The sequence below is a fragment of the Pygoscelis adeliae genome, unplaced genomic scaffold (assembly GCF_000699105.1).
Source record: "Pygoscelis adeliae isolate BGI_AS28 unplaced genomic scaffold, ASM69910v1 Scaffold113, whole genome shotgun sequence".
NCBI lineage: Eukaryota > Metazoa > Chordata > Aves > Sphenisciformes > Spheniscidae > Pygoscelis > Pygoscelis adeliae.
This window is the reverse complement of record NW_008825108.1, coordinates 16,487,958-16,503,452: the sequence shown is the minus strand read 5'-3', so window position 1 is coordinate 16,503,452 and position 15,495 is coordinate 16,487,958. Positions and strand designations below refer to the sequence as shown.

Sequence of the window (15,495 nt, the reverse complement as noted above, 5' to 3'; positions counted from 1 at the left end):
GGGCTGAAGAAATCATGTTTTTCATTCAGGATTGTGCTGTTTACGATACTGAATAGTTCTTCGTAAAGCTACCAAAGTCCTTCTGGCATTTTGCTATGGCAGAAGGAAGAGTAGACATACCAGGTAGTAGATATTTTGTTAAAATATGAATACAAAAGTCAGAGTGCTGTCAATATGTTAAAATCAACATACAGCTTTCAGCAAGATGTTAAATGGCCTAAGTAAGGATATATGGGTGCACTTTTTGGATGGATTAGTATTTATAAAGAAAGAACCATCAGATTTCAGTTCTATCAGGTTCTTCCTCTTATGTTCTATGAGAATTTAAATGAAAAAACGTTCAGGAGCATGTTGACTTGTCTACTGAAAATTTACTATTCTGTTTACTATTTCTTACTGTATTACTGCAGTTCCGTGTAATGACTTTGCAGATGTGAAACTTTCAAATCTATGTATGTATTTCTAGAGCATTATGTTTGAAGTCTTTTGTTTGTAACCACTATCATGTATTTATTAACTATTACATTTCTTTACAAAATTCAATTTCATTGCAGAATTTTTACAAGACTGAACTGAACAAGGAAGAGATGTATATTCGCTATATTCATAAGCTGTATGACCTACATCTCAAAGCACAAAACTTCACAGGTAATTAAGTACAAACTAGAAAAAGATATTTAGGACTGGTCCATGCTTTGCGGTCTTTTGCAAACCTGTAAGCTGTATCCTTAGTGCAGAACATACTGATCCAGGCAACAGCTGAGTTTCCTTGCGCAGTTATCTCTCAAAATATGTTTTTTTTCAGCCCCACAACTCTACTACTTGCTGTGCCATGTTGAATGTAAATGACTACTATTGATACACGCTAGCAATAAATGCGTGATACAGTCATTCTTCGCCGAAGAATAGTAAAATTTAGAGGAAGTTTTTATGAGTCCATTTGGTAGTATCTGAGCCTATATACTTTTCTGTAATGCTGCTGGTTAGATGTTTGGTATGGTGTTTCTACACAGCTGTGTTTCAGAACCTAACTTTTAGGTTAAAAAAAGAAAAGGAGACCCATATCACTTACTAACAATGGGACAGAGACTCTAAAACCTGTAGCAAGTATAGCACTTTGCTGATGTCTTTCTGCATCTTCACATACCACATTTGCAGTACTATTGTCCAGGATTTCTCAATGCGAATTTAGTGCCAGGACTGGCCATTATCTTTTAAATGAAGAAATAAGAAGATAATGTGCATAGTTGTTGTTTATACAACATAAAGTGCACTTCATTTGGGTAACTACATGCCATCAATAATTGCTGGAGAAGACAAAATCAGTATCTCTTTAAATTAAACAATCTTTGGTTGCCAAAATATCACTTTATAATACCTCCATCTTTTCCCCAGCATTTGCAATTGCAACTGCATGTGTTCAGAATCTCTCCAGAATTTTTTCCTTCTTAAAAGCAGATTAGTTGGCTGGGGGTCACTAGTAAACAGGCTACAGGTACCTACTGCCACAGCAAATTTCCTTAGGCTTTTCTGCTACCCATAGGAAAGATCCTTCACTTGGAATTTCCACAGTCCCTTTACAGTTCATGGGTTTAAAGTGTAGACTAGATAGCAGGATATATTAAGGAGAGATTTTCATTTCCTCATGTGACCTGGTAGTAGTGAGTCACAAGAGACTTTTGATTATCAAGCAGTATCTTTGTCACAGCTGGCTTTTGTGCCAAACTGTTCATTTCCTGATTTTACACAACAGATTTTAGTAACTCTTTAAGCAATGCTGAGTTCCCTTTACACATTGGCTGCTAATATGTGTCCAGTTTACCTTCAGTTTACCTGATATGAACCTAATTTTTTTAAATTGTTTTGCCATCTGTTCTTATTTTAAACAGTATTTTGCTCAAAATTTATCTCCAGGACTTTGTTGTATTTCCTCTGTATTTATTATTTTTGCATTCTTTGCCATGGTAGATTCCAAGACTGATTTTTTTTTTTTTTGCCATGAGAGCCTTAAGGAAGGATTGTCTCACACCCGTGGCATGGGGATAGAGACAGTCTTTCCGTTAGAAAACAGACTTATGTAGTCTATTGCCTTGCCTTATCAATCAGCGACAACACACAGGCCTTTTGTAAATCAGCTAATCTAAAGTACATGAGAGTAGGAAAAGAAGTTTGCTACTTCAGCGGCATGCCTACATGTTGCACCATTAGTTCACTAACTGCATAGTTTCATTCTAGGGATGAAGCCAGCTTGCCCTTAAAATAATTTTTCTCTCCTTTCATAGTATGATTTACAGGACTGTTTCTAATAATCCTCTGTAAAAAAAAAAAAGTCCTTTTTAATATAAAACATAGGTTCAAATCTTTCTTTACCCAGCACTCAGTTACAGCTATAAATATAACTTTCTTGAGGCTGAAGCACATAAATGCACTGGTTCCTCTTGTGTCCCCTCAGTCACCTGAGAAGTGTAATGAGATTGTCTTTGTATCTATCCATCTTAGAAATGTTTAGTGGTTTGAAACTTTCCTGTATAAATTGAATTTCCCACATCGTGAGTCAACCCTGTTTATCTTTCCTTACTGTTTTGGTGCACAGCCAATAGTTACAGACCTCTCCCAAAGGCACCAATACGTTATTTGTTATGCTGGCCACTGCCAGACATAGGATGCTGGTTAGAGGGACCCTTCAGACCTTTCGTCCAGTACGGCCATTCTTATTTTAGAAACCTTCTATATACATTTACGATAACTTAAAAAAAAGTACTGGGATGGCACACAAAGCTCTGTTAAAACGAAGGACTTGCATGCCAAGTTAGAAAAGAAGGGTCATAGTGAGCTATCCTGACATGTATTTATGCTCTGCTATCTTTTGCTTCGTTTTGATTTCGAATGATTTGTTGTTGTCAACTTCATGGATTTTTTAAATTGGTATATAAATGTGCTGCATTTTTTGAGTACCAAAGTGTAGTTTGAAACTATGACAAAGGATGTTACCAGTCAAGCAGCCTGAAAGCTGTGTGATGCCAGAATTCAGATTGTCTGTGCAACTTCAGCTGTCTCCCTTGCACGTATGTATTGCAGTGCAGCATCATTTTGCACCATGCTTAGCATTTTGCAACATTTCGATTCAAAGCACACTCTCCCACAAACATCTGCTGCAGTGATGGTTTTTCATCCACGGGTTCTTAAGATGGACGCGTAAGAGGAACACTACTGTCAGAAAAAGCTCTGCACAGTTTGGTTTAAGTCACCTGTCTTATGGAAACTCATATGGCAGAGGCAGAAGTAGGATATGGTTGTCTGGGGCAACCTTACCTTAGCATAAAAAGTACTTCAGTACTTCATAGTTATTTTTTGCCTTATGTACAACCTATAAAACCTGCAATAAAGTAAGTCCGGTAGGCAACTTCTTTCTCCAATGCAGTACCTCTCCAGAACGTGGCCCATCTTTGTACTGACTGATGCAAAGTTGTCCTGTGAGTGGAAGAATAGACTGTGAGCACTAACTTGGAAAACAATAATGCATATGCACCGTTAGCCAAATCGAATTGTCGTAACCAGTAGTAATTCTGGTGTTTCGTAATTGGCCAAAGTCTGACTTTGCAATAGACAGATGCGTTTAATATTAGTTTTAGTGTACCGTTTCTGAGGAATTCTTTAAATCAAAGTTAAAATAATAATAATAATTTTTATATTCCCAGATAATTTCTACCAATCATGATCTAAAGATTACTACACAGTTCTCCGACCAGAGAGCGAAAATAGGTTTGATCTTCCAAACCTAAAAATAAATAAAAATTTTAAAAAAATTAAAAAATAGTTTGCATGTGCACTTCTAAATTATTTGTTATGGTAGAGTGTTAAGGCTCAGCTATGAGGGATTTATTTCTATTTTGGAAAGAATGAAGTCTGCATCTGCCTCTCCATTTCCCTCCCAGCCTTGATCTCTTTTGGACTGTGTTCACAGTCCTATCTACCTCCTTTCCTCTTTCTTTATTGTTGTTCCTCGTCCTCGGGCCCTTGCTCCCTTGCTCAGACAGCAGAGCCATTCCCTAAGCAGAAGGGAAGACTAGGGCTAAGCAGGAAATTGTTTCTTAATTTCTCTGTCCCCTTTGTATTGTCAGACTCCAGGAAAACTGTCCCAGTGACTCCACTTTAAATAGCGTGTGAAAATTGTAAGCTGAATTTATTAATGGTTGTAGATAGTAACTCTGTCCAAAACCAGCACTGTCATCTGTCTTATACGTGAAATAAATCAGTTACCCATTAAAAAGGTGCATCTCACCAGAGCATTCACATTTCTGTGTCCTTTGTTTGGCTGTTTTATTTGTTTGGTGTTCATAAGTACTGTACTGTAATTTGTCTTGCAGAGGCTGCCTACACGCTCCTGCTGTACGATGAGCTGTTGGAGTGGTCTGATCGGCCACTGAGAGAATTTCTCAACTACCCCATGCAAACAGAGTGGCAACGTAAAGAGTGTCTCCATCTGACCATCATTCAAAACTTTGATAGAGGAAAGGTAAAATAGTCCTAGTTTACTGAGTGGATCTGGAATGGATAGTTTATTCATTTTAGGACATTACTTCCAGGGTTGCAGTCTTTTCTGATCTAGAGGGGGAGTGTTTCTCATTGCCTGATTAAGCAGTTACTTAGCGACACAGTAGGTTTCTTCTAATCTTGTGTTTGTATCCTACAAATCCCACACTTACATGTGAGAATAATTTGCACTTGTGTAGCAATTCGCTTTGTAACTGTCAAAGCACTTTACAAAAGATAGTATAATTTCTCCCCATTTTAAAGGTGGTGAAAATGAGCCATATAAAGCTTATGAAATTCACGTAGTGACCAAGTGAGGAAAAAATTCAGGGGTCTGGATTATAAAGACTGTGTTTACACCTTCTAAATCGCGTTGTGTCTTTTAGAATAGCAATTGCAGAATCTCTAAAAAGGAATGGGTTTTGGGGATCACAGTTCATTGTCATCACTGAGAATGCCGATTCTGAATTAAGCGAGAGTAATTATCCTATAGTCTAAAATTTTATATATCCTTTGTGTGATGATTTGTCTTGCTGATAAACAAGCAATTCATTGCAGTTTTGTGTAGCTAGTGTAATATCCATGTAAGCCTTGTAAATGTAATCAAACTGATGTTGATCATCAGTTTTTTCAGAAAATTCTGTAATCAGCTTATAGAGTTTAAATTATATGGTGCGATAAAATATTTTCCAATCTACAAAAATTAAGGAGGATATGTTAAGAGTACAATTTTAAAATGTAAAAATCATACTGTGTTGAATCAATCTCATATGTAGTATCAAAAGAGATGTGTATCACTCTTGCAATGACTTGTATCTTTTGCAGTGATAGTCCTGTGAGAATCACTTATTAAATAAGTCTCTAAATACATTTTTGATCCTTCAAAGAATTCATCAGTATTACTCAGCAGCTATCAGTATGTCTAGTGGACAATATGTTGAAGTATTTTCCGTTACTGGAAGTATGACTTAATATGGAAAGAACAGACTACTAATAAATCACAAATTGTCAAACAGTTGCTTTGAAATCACTGAACATCTTTTACTTGCTTGCAGTGTTGGGAAAATGGCATTATCTTATGCAGGAAAATTGCAGAACAGTATGAGAGCTACTATGACTACAGAAACCTCAGCAAGATGAGGGTAATGTACCTGAGTACTTTTCATCAATCAGAGATCCAAAATATTCTAGTTTGGGTTATAAAATATTACTTAGAAAATTAAATTGGCCATGGAATTGCCCTTAGGTTTGGTTTGTAAACGTTATTTTTTAGCTTGTGGTTTTTTTCTACAATAAAGATTATAAAAAAGAAATGTGAGCTTTTTGAAGAAAAGTGGGGAAATAAATGATCTTGCAATGTTTGTACCTGTACAGCACCCCTTTTGTGTGCATGCTTATGCAGAAAAATTATATTAGAAATTCACTTTCATTGGTTTCCTATGGTTTATCCAGGGAATGTGCTCTATGCTGTCCTTCGCTAGGAGCAGCAACGTATCTTTGCAGTTGTAATTGCAAGCAAACAGCTTGCAACAAGCAACGTACACCTTTGCGGTTTTTTTTATTTACTGCTTAAAAATATGGTCTGTTTAATATCATATGTTATAGCATTGTTCTTTTCTTCATTCTTTCTGATACTGTATTTTAAAGATTATTCAGTCTTCCCTTTTCTTGTCTGCTTCTGATGGACTCAATTTTGTATTACAGCTTCCTTTTTAACATTTCTGTATGTGTAGGATGCTTGCTGCTAGGACTGACTGAAGTATACTTAATCCAGAGCTGCTTAACAGCATTATGCAAAATTGCCAACACAGAGCTACGTGGCAGTACTCCCTGTCATCTGCTTATTCCATACATATTTAGATATCCCAATGGCAGAATCCTATAAGCAAAAGCAAACCGACTATCATCATGTGAATAAAATAATTAGTTTATGCATGTTTAATTAATTGTATTTAATGTGTTTTACTTTTGAATTAGGAAATATCCTTCTACTATATCTGTGCCACCTATGTTAATCCAAAAATGGAGGTGCGGGGATTTCTCACAGCAACATAACTAGGCAGCCATTGATATCATATACACATTAAATAGCTGTCTGCATTACCTAAAATAGGGCTAATACTGGTTTTTTTTCACAGTATTAAAAACTTATGAACAGAGAATGCTTTGCTGAAATGTCATCAGAAAAAGGGGACTTTAAGATCACTTTGTGTCAGTGTTTTGAGTGAAATAAAAGCAGGAGGTATTGATCAAAAATGATGTTAATTGCTATTGTGAGATTTTTAAAGGAACTCACATTAGATGCTCAAATCATTGGAATCTGGTATGATTTGGACACAACTCTTTTGAATATGGAAATTGGACTTTGCTGACTAAACTGACCACAATTACTGCCATGTGTTGAGAAGATTAGCAGATTACTGGGTCATATGTTTCAAATTGTGTTTCTATTACTTCCATTTTTCATTAAAGAACTATCCATGTTGTCATTAATCTAATATTTCACTCCTTTAATATAGGTACTTCATATTTAAAAGCAATTTTGTTTTAAATTCTTGGAAACTTTCAGGTCATTAAGAGGTATAATTATTTAAGCTGATGTATTCAAAGACTTCTAGATGTCCTTATTGTTGCTCAGAGGTGCACTGCAATTCTAGTACTCCAGAGCAGTGTGCTGAAAGGCCCTCCCTTTTGTGATAGCTTAAGGTAAAAATATGTTTTCAAAAAAGACTAATTGCATTTCTTATCAATCTCACCCAGATGATGGAAGCATCTTTGTATGATAAAATTATGGATCAACAGCGTTTGGAGCCAGAATTTTTCAGAGTTGGATTTTATGGGAAAAAGTTCCCATTCTTCTTGAGAGTAAGTGAATTGAAAATAAACAGAACGGAGCAATTCTGGAATTCATGCTGTCATTCATAATCACTTTCTCTATGTGAGAATTTGATCATAACATATGTAAGTTCTTATCCTATGAGAAACAGGGAATTCTTTGTGGTAATTAATGAAATATCCTCATGTTTTCAGGGTTAAGAAAAGGTCCTGTCTAATGGAAAGACAAATGCTAGGCTTCCAGAGTCCCACGTAAACTTAATGTTCATGTTTATGTTGGAAAACATGCACCTATACTATTCCACAAACCAACATTTTTCATAGTAGTTTGTTCCATTTATCCTGTTCTGCTTCTGCTGGTGGTCACTCAGAACACTGTCAGAAGATGTCTCCCTTGGCAGTGGGACATCAGTAATTTAGCATTTAAGTAATTACATCCCCAAGTTCCTTTTTTTTTTAAATCACTTAGAAATTCAACATGCTGAGTTTTACTGATTATCAATGTGCTAAAGCTGACAAGATAGATAAAGTTACCCTTGAACATTAGTCTTGGGTTCTGAAGTTACTGAAGTGCCCTTGAAAATGTTAGTCGTGTTTACCCTGTTCCCCGCTTCCACAGTCTGCAGTGGTTTAGCTGCATTGACTGTCACCCAGGGAAGAAAACAGAATCCATCTTATTCATGGAGCCGCTGCAATCATAATCCAAGCTCCTCTTCCTATGGTAATTCAAATAAATTACAAAGGAATCTCCTCTGTATGGTGGAGGCCTAAAAAGCCTCATTTTTCTTTGCCTTTGTGGTGGGGAAAATGACAAATTCCAAATGGTAAATATAGCATGAAACTCTCCCCTTTAAAAGCAATGGACAAAACAAGGCTGATGGACACATAGTTTTTGATATTACCTAGTAGTCATCTGAATGTGACATCTGTATAAACCGATTTGAAAATGTTAATTAGAAAGAATTTAATGTTTAAATTACTAAAAATACATCAACTGATGAAGTAAAAGTAATGGAAAAAGTTGCACAATAGTGCAGTACTTTCAGACCTGTAGGTCTTTCACTGCTTGTGCATCTGCCCAGGAAGTATTTAGGCATTTTCCAAGTTAAATGTACATAGCACTGATTTACGCTCGCAGCACCAACAAGGAACACCTCAAAAATTACTACATTTGATTCAATTTTTTTATGGCAAAGCAGTTTGTAACTCTTTTAAACAGCCTGGCTGTGGTTGCTATAGAAGGAATAAAGAATAAAGCTTTCACATTTTAATTTGTAGTTGCACAATAACACTATTGCAGTTACTTTCTTGTAGCAATTCCCACGAAAGTCCAAGCTCTCAGAATTCAAAGCTTCCTGTCTCTGTTGTCAAGATACCATAAAGAAAACAACTGTTTCTGTCTAAACCTGCTTCAAGAGGAACACATTTGTAATGACTTTTTAGAATTTTCTAATATAGATTTTAAAAGGAAATTCATTTAACAGTGTTTTTACAAAAATGGTTAAGATATTTCCTTATTTCAAACGTGTGCAAGCAGAATCAAATCAAAAAGTGCTGTCCACAGCTACAGGAAACCCTCAGCACCACCACGGTCAGTGACTAGTTCCAACTCCAAATCCAGGCATCTCATGTTTAATGTAGGTTGTATGTTGTATCTGTATTGATGTTGTACAATCTCAGGAAAATAATAGTACAACTTCATAGTGGGCATGCAGCTAAAAGAAGTTATGTTGGAGCCAGGAGTATTCTTTTACTTCATATTGCAAAAACTGTACAATTTTAATTTACCAGGCTGATAATTCGTAAGCATTTAGAGGATAAGGCAAATTGAATGCATTCTTATGCATTGTTTTTCTTTAGAATTGTATAACTTCAAAGCAAAGTTTCCTAGTTCCTCACGGAAAGGGACTTTCAGCCCATTTCATTGCCTTAACTGTCTGTTGCATTACGTTTTTGTTATGCATTTTATACAATCTGATGTTATGTTATTTACATACTTTAATCCAATAATAACAATTTCTCTCTTCAAATTTTTATTAAAGCTTTAAGTATAATAATTTGATTTTTCCAGACTTTTGAATAAAACATGCTTTATACGGTAAAATTTCCTTCTTCTAAGTAACCTGTTCTTTCTAGATTTCTTATTTTCATTCTTGCCTTTTGTTTCTTATTTTTTCCTTTTTAAAATGATGTAAAAGTTGCCTGGAAAGTCTATATTTAAGAGCATGTGTTTGGATCTGTCTAATGATACCCAATTATTTTCACATAACTTGCTCTTGTTTTGTTTTTCTTATTGTCTGCTCAGAATAAGGAATTTGTTTGCCGAGGACATGACTATGAAAGGCTGGAGGCCTTCCAGCAGCGAATGTTGAATGAGTTCCCACATGCCATTGCTATGCAACATGCTAATCAGCCAGATGAGACCATCTTTCAGGCAGAAGCACAGTGTATCCACATAATCACAAACCCATACACTGCAGTTATGTCTTTCATGCTTTTAAAAAATGTAGGTACACCTATAGCCAATTTCAGTCACAATGGTAGGTAAGAATTCCCCTGCAATTCGTCCCAGTCGCTCTATTATGTTTGGAACTTTTTTGTGTAATTGTTGGTTTTATTTAAAAATTCCTTGTCAGGTTATTAAGATTCTTACTTTAGCTAAAAATACTTGTAGAAGTATCACTGCTGTGATAATGGTGTATCAGTTCAAGTTCCAGTAATTCAAATTCTTAGAATACAACATAATGTTAGCATGGCATGACATATTGTGTGTAAGAACATATTTAATTAAATCCCTTTATTCCATGTACTATTCCATGTAAGTAGCTCTATTTCAAAAATAAATATGAAATTTTCAACAAAACAGTACAAATAAATCCCAAACCATCAAAAGATCTCTCAGGTTCCTTTCCCAAGCCATTAATAGTCTAGAAGCATGTTATGATACACACTTTTAAGAGTTTTTCTTCTGTCATGCTTCAGGAGTCAATATGCTATGCTAATTTGAATGAAGCGGGATAGCCTTAACTCTTTACGTGTAGATTTGCAGATTTATGCAGTGACCCCAATTCCAGAAAACCAGGAAGTCCTGCAGAGAGACGGCATTCCCAATAACATCAAGAGCTTTTACAAAGTAAATCACATCTGGCGATTCCGTTATGACAGGCCATTTCACAAAGGGACCAAGGACAAAGAAAATGAATTCAAGGTAACGTACCATGCCCTTTCGCAAGCTACTGGACCTATGGATTTATTTGCAACATCAATGATAGTTGTGTTATTGAAACATAGTCTACAGTTGTGTTATTCAACCGAGTGTGGTATAACAAATTCTCTAGAGGACACGGTAGCTCAGGTTTGACTATTTCACTTCTCATTTTAAATAAAATAATATGAAAAATATATGGGAGATGGGAAGGTCTTGCTGTATATGGGAATAGGAGAGAAAAAAGTACCTATCTGTTTTTGCATCAGTGATATATAGAAGGCAGAACTGGAGACAGCAGAGCAGCCTCCAGAGAAGTTTATAAGGTGGATGGGAAAACATTGTTAAGTATGTTAAGGGAGAGATGGTTTTGACTAAACTGCAGCATAATGTTCTGTTCCTGTGACTTCAAGACTAAAAACTACCCCTGAACTTAGAGATTGTCTCAGGGAAGAGCAATAGTTCCTTCCCTAATATGTAAATGACCTGTTCCTCCTAACAAAAATGTCACACTGAAAATTCATCTTGCATTCTTCTGATGTAATTTTAATTCTGACCCACTAGAAACACTTAACGTCCTGACGCAGAATATATTCTGGTATTCAGACACACAAAGAGAATTATCCCATAATAATTTTGTTATAAAGTTAGAGGAAAGAAATCTAAGGGTAATACATTAGCCAAATAAAGTCACTATTGTCCTCTAATTAAAGCTTAGGGCTTTATTTTAATTGTACAGCTTATATATATTTTGTGTAAGCACTATCCTATGTGTTGATTTGTCATTTCACAAACCTCTTGCACAAAGTGTTTAACAGTAGCACATTTGAGTATCCCACCAGCCATGCATTGTGGAATCTCAAATAGGACTTCACAGAGGAGAGCTGGTCACTCTGTGTGATCTGTAAGTTGTTCTGCTTCTGAACTCTCCCTCTTCTCAGACGTTACCTTGGAAAGGAAATATTAAAATGCTAATTTAGTTGTAAGCGACTTTTGGAGGTCAGGGGACAACATATAATATAGAATAATACCATGTTTAAGAATGAAGAATCAGCAGAAATCACTACTTAGTAGTAGGTCCTAGAAAGTAAGAAGAAAAGTGAATGTCCTGGGCTTCTGGGATAGACATTTCAATAGAAGTTTGGATGTTAATACTTTTTTTTTAAATGTATACTGTTACTTAAATGAAGGTATTCATAAAGAAAACTGGGAATAATTAAGAAAAATATAGAGGCAAATTCAGGAAATAAATTGGTTTTGTATATTGCAGAGTCTGTGGGTGGAAAGAACCACACTGATCTTGGTGCAGAGTTTACCTGGAATATCTCGATGGTTTGAAGTGGAAAAACGTGAAGTAGTGAGTATGAGACTGATTGCAATACATATTGTGGGTTGGTTTACTTCCTTATCCATATGTTATTTGATGAACTACTTTAAGATTTATTACCCATATCTAATTTCTTTGAGCAAGTTTTCAAGCTGGTGACAACAGAATTATTTACAAAGTATTTTGAGTGGTCTGGTTTCTCTTACCTTGAAAAGTATGATTAAGAACCACCCTTATGATTCATTGAAACAGTTGAGGAAAAAAGGAGTTGAGAACAATAATGGGCAGCCAGAGGCAACATTTAATGTCAGCAAATTACTTTCTTAAAACTCAGCATGATGTAACGGTTAATACTTAGAATATCTATAGCTTAACATAACGTATCTTTCAGTATTCTTGAAAAGTAAACATTCTCCAAGTTCCTGTCCTATAGTGAACGCCATGTGGGTATATCTCTGTGTCTGCCTAGAGCTCTGTTGAAGTTCCCAGATCTCAGCATGGGCAGGGAAGCATGCCCACACACAACCTGTAGGAGTTAGGGTCTAATGTAGCAATCTGTTATTGACACATTGTAATTTCTTCTCCTTCTTTGTTGTTATATTTCTTAGAAAATCCTTAAATACCTTTCAAATGTATTCGGAGGAGTACTCCACGTATAAAGATCTCTAAATAATTGGTCAGTTGTGGAGCCCAGGAGTATAACATCTGTAACTATTTTCCTTCCTGTCAAAGCCAGTCTTACAATAGTCCCATTAAAGATAGGGATACCGTTGTACAACTGATTTTCTCTAGAACTTTGTTGTGTTTTTCTTTTGTAATACCAACAAAATGTCATTCGTTCACTGTCCTCATATTCTCCTGTAGAAAACCAAAAAAGGAATTTAGTAAAAATCAAAAAACTGTCTGTGACATGAGAAATTTTGTTAGTTGACTCCTACTGAGTCCTTACTAGGTTAATATGAGCCCTAATATGAAGACCCTCAGTTTACTGTCATGTTACCATTATAGCCACCATTTCCAAAAGTTAACTGTAATTATTTTTTCTGGGTATGCATTAGATCATGACTCAGATTTGTGCTTGGATGTTTTGGTAAACTGTGGCAACTGCAGGCCTGTACTCTTCCCATCGCTTAGCTTTTCGCTTTTCCTGCAGTTCATGCTACCTGTGAGAAAAGCTTCCTCACCCTCTAGAGAGGACAGGCACATCCCACTCAAGGACTGCCCTTGACTATAGCTTGATTATCATCTTAGCTCAAAGCTTACGTTCAAACTGCTCATCCATAACATCTGGTTGTTGACTTCACTTTGGGTGGGGGAACTAGCTCGCCCATACTTAAGCTCTGTTCTGTGCCCTTAAGCATGGTGAAGCTCTCTCCCCAGCCCAGTTTAGGTAAAGTTACCAAGGACAGTTTAGCCCTGAATTCCAACAGTTCCACCACAGGCTGAAGTGTGTGAGTGTTTTGCAGCAAGGGCTGAGTATCTCTCGAGGTCAGATAATGAAGAGAGGGAGGGTTGTTTATTTTGGTCCTTGATTACGTGATAAAATTAATTCTCTCTGGGCTCAGAGTGTACACTGAGAGAGTGTAGCCCAGGTTAGAAGAATTTTTTCTGCCACAATACTCTAGAACATAGAATAACATTGTTTTCTTTTAAGAAATCAAAAATTACCTTTAATATATTTCATCTTTCAACTGAAGATTAAGTACGTTTGCAATGTTTCTCACTCCTCTTTCAGGTGGAAATGAGTCCCCTTGAGAATGCTATTGAAGTCTTAGAAAATAAGAACCAGCAGCTGAGAACGCTGATTAGTCAGTGTCAAACTCGACAGATGCAAAATATTAACCCTCTCACGATGTGTCTAAATGGGGTCATTGATGCAGCAGTTAATGGTGGAGTTGCTAGATACCAAGAGGTAAGCAATTTATTTTATGTTTATTAAAAATCTGTTACAAGATGGTTTCTTACTAATTTCTTTCTCTGTACAGATGCAGCTCCTCTGTATGAATTGAGGACAGAAAGTACTATATCAATAATGTTTTTAATTATACTTGTATTGCAGTTTTGGGTGAGGTGATGTTAAATATGTATAGCTTTATTGAAACAACCGTTTTGCTGCAGATAGTCCCATAAACTTACTCCAGTGATGAGTCAATTAACAGTTACCCTGCATTCTTTAGTGGTTTGTTTGGGGATTTTTAATGAAATAGTTAATTGTAACTATATTATTATAATACATTCCCTCCCCGCTGCCCTTCTAGGTCAGGAGCTACTTCTGGCCAACCAGCAGATTTACTTTTGTGTACTGACATTCTAATTTTAAGATAATATATACACATAAAATTCTTAACAAGAAATTTATTATCTTGAAGAATCATATGCTTCTAGATCCTTCTTTCTCTTCTCCAACTTTTTGAGGAAAGCTATTTTCTGGAAAAATCTAGTAAGAAATAATACATATAATTAAGAAATGTCTAACGCTGGATTTGTTCCCAAAAGTTATTGCTCACTATTATCATCTCTGAATCACCTTAGGAGAACCTTAAATGTTTGGGATGCTGTATTTCCACAAAGTTCTGTGGGATTTTTGAAACTGCAGTAAAAAGAAAGGAAGGATATCTTTTTTTTCAGCCCAGCTCGATCTTCCTCTTTCTCCTAATAGTTTTATGAAATACTTGAGTCTGCTGGTTGTTCCTTTTCCATTGAAAATGTCAAGTTGAATAACATTCTGTCCGCTTGTCTAAAAGGCTGCAGGATTCGGTGATCAGTCAACAGTGTTAAATTTGATAAAACTGTATCTAAATTAAACTACAAGAAACTGAGCCTGCTATAGCATTAGAATCTGTCATCAAAACTGCAACGTTATGAAAATTGTGAGACTAAAGCAAAGCAGTACCATATTTGATGTTTTCCAGCTGCCTTTAAACAACAACAACAAAACTGTTTAGCATAGTAAAGCGCCACGAAGGGAGTCCCTTGAGAAACACAGTCATGTCAGAGCTATGTCTGGTTTGAATTAGCAGTGTCAGAGCTAGCTCGGTGTCTGCATACTTTCCATTCTTCACGAGCATATTAAAGGTTCTAGCTTGCTCCTTTCTTACTGTTGTTTTTAGCTGCAATTCTTGATCTCCTAAGACAGCCTTCATATTTCGATTCCCTTCTGTCCTCTCCTTCTCTCTCTTGCTATATATCTAAAATAGGACTTTTCACCTATTTGTGTTGTAAACACCAAAACTGATAGCAATAGTTGTGAGATTTGGGGGTTTTTTTTCTATTTCACCCTCATTCTCTTTGCACATCCCTTTTTCAGTCTTTGTATGTCTTCCTGCTGTTTTGCCACTACTTATCTTCTACCTCCCTTCTTTTCCTCTCCTCTGTAAATGCTTTTCTCTACCTCTCTGTTTCATTTGCTCTTGCGTTCTGCCCTGTACAAAGCTCAAAACTCAGTTAGTCTTGGAGCACGTGGTCTTGAGGTAAGCATGACCATGTCTTTACATCTATCCTCCTTTCCTTTGGGCAATTTCCAAGCTTTAAGAAGATAAGACCCGGCAAATAAAGTCCTTTGTCCAGCTGCTGCCTTCTTGATTCTGCCCTTCCC

The 15,495-nt window shown here is 36.2% G+C and overlaps 1 protein-coding gene across 1 annotated transcript in view; it reads left to right on the top strand.

Annotated features, from left to right (window-relative positions):
- The window catches only part of DOCK4 (dedicator of cytokinesis 4), a 167,659-nt gene that overhangs the window by 134,232 nt on the left and 17,932 nt on the right, over positions 1-15,495 (top strand). Inside the window, exons 36-43 of the mRNA XM_009327700.1 lie at positions 555-648; positions 4,368-4,516; positions 5,589-5,675; positions 7,294-7,398; positions 9,674-9,815; positions 10,410-10,576; positions 11,844-11,930; positions 13,636-13,812. Coding sequence (XP_009325975.1) covers positions 555-648; positions 4,368-4,516; positions 5,589-5,675; positions 7,294-7,398; positions 9,674-9,815; positions 10,410-10,576; positions 11,844-11,930; positions 13,636-13,812 — 1,008 coding nt within the window. The remainder of the gene's footprint in view (positions 1-554; positions 649-4,367; positions 4,517-5,588; positions 5,676-7,293; positions 7,399-9,673; positions 9,816-10,409; positions 10,577-11,843; positions 11,931-13,635; positions 13,813-15,495) is intronic.